The sequence below is a fragment of the Agrilus planipennis genome, unplaced genomic scaffold (genome assembly GCF_000699045.2).
Source record: "Agrilus planipennis isolate EAB-ADULT unplaced genomic scaffold, Apla_2.0 scaffold513, whole genome shotgun sequence".
Lineage (NCBI taxonomy): Eukaryota > Metazoa > Arthropoda > Insecta > Coleoptera > Buprestidae > Agrilus > Agrilus planipennis.
In genome coordinates, this window is record NW_020439195.1 from 15,145 (window position 1) to 19,464 (window position 4,320).

The window sequence follows — 4,320 nt, forward strand, 5'->3', positions numbered from 1 at the left end:
CAATTTGAATGTTAAGATAACGGATTTTGGCTTTGCAAGAAAACTCGATCCAGGTGAAGTTTTATATGGTAAGTTAATTTGCCTTCTACCTATATTATCTTGGCATTGTAATGTTTGCAAAAGAGAAATTATTTTCAAGAAAAAGATTTACAGATTTATGTGGAACCCCTGGTTATTTGGCACCAGAAACATTACGTTGCAGTATGATGGAAGATGCACCCGGTTATTCATTCCAAGTTGATATGTAAGATGCTATTAGTAATTTAATGTAAAAGTAAGAACATGCTTTAATTGCAGATGGGCCTGTGGTGTAATCATGTATACCCTGTAAGTAACTTACATTATGTATTACTTACAGTCTTCTTCTTGTTTATTTATTTATTTTTTATGACATTTGTTTCTTAAAATAAAAGATTGGTAGGATGTCCACCCTTTTGGCATCGTAAACAAATGATCATGTTGAGAAATATAATGGAAGGAAAGTATTCATTTTCATCTCCTGAATGGGCTGATATTTCTGGTAATTGTAGTTTGAGTAAATTGATATTTCAAATTTAACTTAAACAACTGGAAATTCTTAATTGCAGAAGCGCCAAAAGACTTAATTAGAAAACTACTAGTTGTAGACCCCAATCACAGGATTACTATTAAAGAAGCACTTGCTCATCCATTTTTCCAGACCGTGGTGAGATATATGTTTGCATATTTATTTATATTGATTAGAATTACAAAACTTCAAAAACCTTAAAACAATATTATTGTTACCAGTTTTTATCAAATTATTTCAAATCGAGGAGTTTGTATCTTTGCTTTTATAGTTTAAGTATGTGCTTTGCTTAATTGCTTCAAAAGTTTGCTGTTTTTCTTATAAAAATCAGGTTATTTGTATTTAAATAGTATGTGATTGTTATTTTGTGCCAGATGTAAAACGTGTGTTTTCAGCAAATGTGGGATCAAGACATAGCACCACTGAAGCATTCTTTAAGGCGCGATAGTCACCGTTTTAGTCGTATTGCACATCTAGCACTGGTAATTTAGTCACACTAATTTTCTTTTTCTTCTTTCTCTTTTTTGAAGTGAAACTTCTTTATCGACGATAGAAAGAAAATTTACCTTTATCAACTGTAGGAAGGAAATTTACTAGGGCACAAAACCGAAAACTGTGACGTTACTGTGTAACGCGCCATGTGTGACCCCTGGTGGATAAGTCCAAAAGGAGTCGTCTTAACAGGCTTCAGAAGCTTGCCTTGGTAGCAACCAATAATCCGAAAATTGCCAATTCGACAAATTGTCAGCAGATTGCACCTACGATTTACTGCATATGTATTGCAAATGCGTTTCTGTTTGTTTTATTTTGTAATTCCTCTCTGCAGTGTGGTGCAAGCGTAAAAGTTTTTAACAAAACCAAAACAATATTCCGCATTCGTCCGCTCGAAATAAAGTTGTATTTTTCTGGTGCTTAGTAATTAATTAATGCAATAGTTAAATAAAAGAAATACTACTACAATATATAATCTAAAAAAGTTTCACTTCTTACGCGTGTACATTAATACACGCTAAACCGTTTTTTAAATATTTATAAGTTTTCTAAATTAACCGCTCGCGAGCATAGAAGTTACTTCTTTTTATTAAAGGCGGCACGACCATGCGCTATCCTCTGCTTTATATCCCTACTACTACTTCCGTTCTGACTTCCTAGATATCTAAAATCAGCCACTTTTAATTTTTCGTCTCATCCTTATATTCGCGCTTTCCCTATTTTTTCTTCCCTTGCATACCAGTATTTTAGGTTTACTTTTATTTATTTTCATACAGTACTGTTTTGTCAGTACCGCTTCCATTTTGTTTAAAGCTATCTCTAAGTCCTCCTTGCTAGATGCTAATACTGCTATATCATCTGCAAATCTAAACATACTAATCTTTTGCCCTTGTATATCTATCCCTACAGTTGTACTTTCTTTAATGATGTTGATAGCGTCTTCGATGTATAGATTAGAAAGTAGCGGTGACAGTGTGCATCCCTGTCTGACTCCCCTCCTAATATTTACTTCCCTACGTTGCAGCCCTAGCTCTATAACTGCCTGTTGTTCTTTATACAAACTAAGTATCACTCATCTATCTTTGTAACTCATCCCTACATTTTTAAGTATATTTAACATCTTGTCCCATTTAACATTAACAAAAGCTTTTTCTAAATCTACTAATCACATGTACGCATTATTTCCTTTTTCTATCGTTTTCTCTATTGTTACCCGTAAAGCTAGAATGACCTCTCTCGTTCCTCTATTTCTTCTAAACCCAAATTGATCTTCCCCTAATAATTCTTCCGCCCTTTTTTCCATCCTACTCTGTACAATTCTAGTTAAGATTTGTGATGCATGGGAAATTTATTTAATTGTTCTAAATGTCTCGCACCTATCCGCGCCTTTCTTTTTGGGTATGGTTACTACCACGTTCCGTTTATAATCCTCTGGAAGTTTCCCCGGGCTCAATTTCCCGTCGATGCAACAACTTTTTGATGAATTAACTTTTGAGTATTACAAGTTCAATTAACCTCTTTCTGTAAAACCGAAAAAGCCTTGGACATACTTCGACATATTAATATAATGATTTTTTTTAAAATAATTGGATTTTACGGACAGTGTTAAAATCGTAACAGAGTTGTCCGCCCTTCGACCTTCGAATAAATTTAGAGAAGACAATGAAACATTTATTTGTTATAGCATTTGTTATTCTCTTTATCAGTGGCAAATTTAGATTGGATCTTAAACTGTTCAAATTAATTACTTTTTCACTATCTAACGTTTACAATCTGCTGAAACAGTCGACGAGTATAGAAAATTAAACGTAAACATTGCGCGCCGTACTTAATTACTTGAGCTCCATCGTCTCGTAAACAGTTATTTTGACTGAGGAAGACACTGGAATGAAATTACCGATGTTCTTTATACAGAGATGTAGTGGTAGGAACGTAAAATATAGGGGGATGCGTTGCTATTCTATAACATTTTAAAGGCTTCAAGGGATAATTAATTCCGCAATATTTGTTTAATTGCTTCTCAAATTTCTTAATTACTTCAGTAAATGTTATAAAAGTTTGCGTTAGAAATATCTAACAAAATTACGGAGTGTTTTACTTACTAACTAGCTGATAATACATATAATCGCATTGTAGTCGTATCGAAAACAATCCTTTTTCGTGAGAGTAGTAGAAAATGCTAAAATTTGTTTTGAAGACTAATGAAGATGATTAAAAATTAAATTGAAAGTTCTACCGTTGACCAATTAAAAAAGATTAATTAGATGCCGAATTTCGTGACCTATCAGATGATATTTGTGATGTTTAATCCTTTTTTTTAGATAAAGTAAAGTGATAAACCTAAATAGTTACAAGCTACCACAGATTGACACACCTTTGTCAACTAATTTCTATTTTTTCATTATTAGATACCTTTTATTAAGGTCGTTGTCACAGTTTTATACATTGTATTTATTAATTTTTTATCTACTACGATTAGGTTTGCATGCCACATGCAACTTTTACTACCTTTAAAGGAACATGCTTCAAATCTGGAGTACATTCACTTATCTGATACTATTTATTTTTACGAACACGCCATCTGTAATTGATGTCACAAACGTAAAATAAAATCGTAACAAGGTCTGACTTTACAAAGCAGTAAATTATTTCACAAGGAAATAACATCCTGCATGAGTACTGGCGTAATAATTAATTTCATTGTAATTTACATATGTCTAATGAGCATAATTTAAGATAAATCGCAAAAACTCTTCAATTTTGTCGTATCTTAAATCAATTCGTAATAAAATGCCATTCTTCGCCTTTTCAAGATATTGTAACAAACAATTAAAGTTAATTAAAATTAAAATGGTAAATATCTAGAAGTTTAGATAATAAGACGATCGCTTGGACGGGGGTAGTAATAAGTGAAGGGGGTAGGGCTGACCTAGAACAACCCCAAAAAAGAATGGTATAAGCTGGAAGTAACAACGTAGAGATACATAGAGTGCATGTCATTTTTTTTTAATTTAGCATAAGGATAAATTGGTAACTTGGTAGGAATTGTCTAGATAACGGATCGTTGTTCTGGCAAGGGGGAAAAGTTAGGGGAGGGTCCAAGGAGTTCATTACCTTTGACAGAAAATGGTGGCGGGGTAGGTGGAGGTTAAAAAAATAATAAAATTATTTTTTTTTAAAGGTGTACCCAACCCCTACCCACCCTCTATGTACCTTACATTACCTTTATTTTACAAACAACTCTCAATTCATCCTTGTTAAATTAAAATCTTTGAACTAAC

At 32.9% G+C, this 4,320-nt stretch overlaps 1 protein-coding gene across 1 annotated transcript; it reads left to right on the forward strand.

Moving 5' to 3' along the window:
• Position 1: 1 nt before the first annotated feature.
• Positions 2-1,403, forward strand: LOC112905520 (phosphorylase b kinase gamma catalytic chain, skeletal muscle/heart isoform-like; the record flags this gene model as incomplete). Its single annotated transcript, XM_025978095.1, has 6 exons — positions 2-68; positions 154-244; positions 298-327; positions 414-520; positions 588-685; positions 943-1,403. Coding segments are annotated over 6 exons (489 nt in total), but the record flags the coding sequence as incomplete, so codon positions are not given.
• Positions 1,404-4,320: the final 2,917 nt, after the last annotated feature.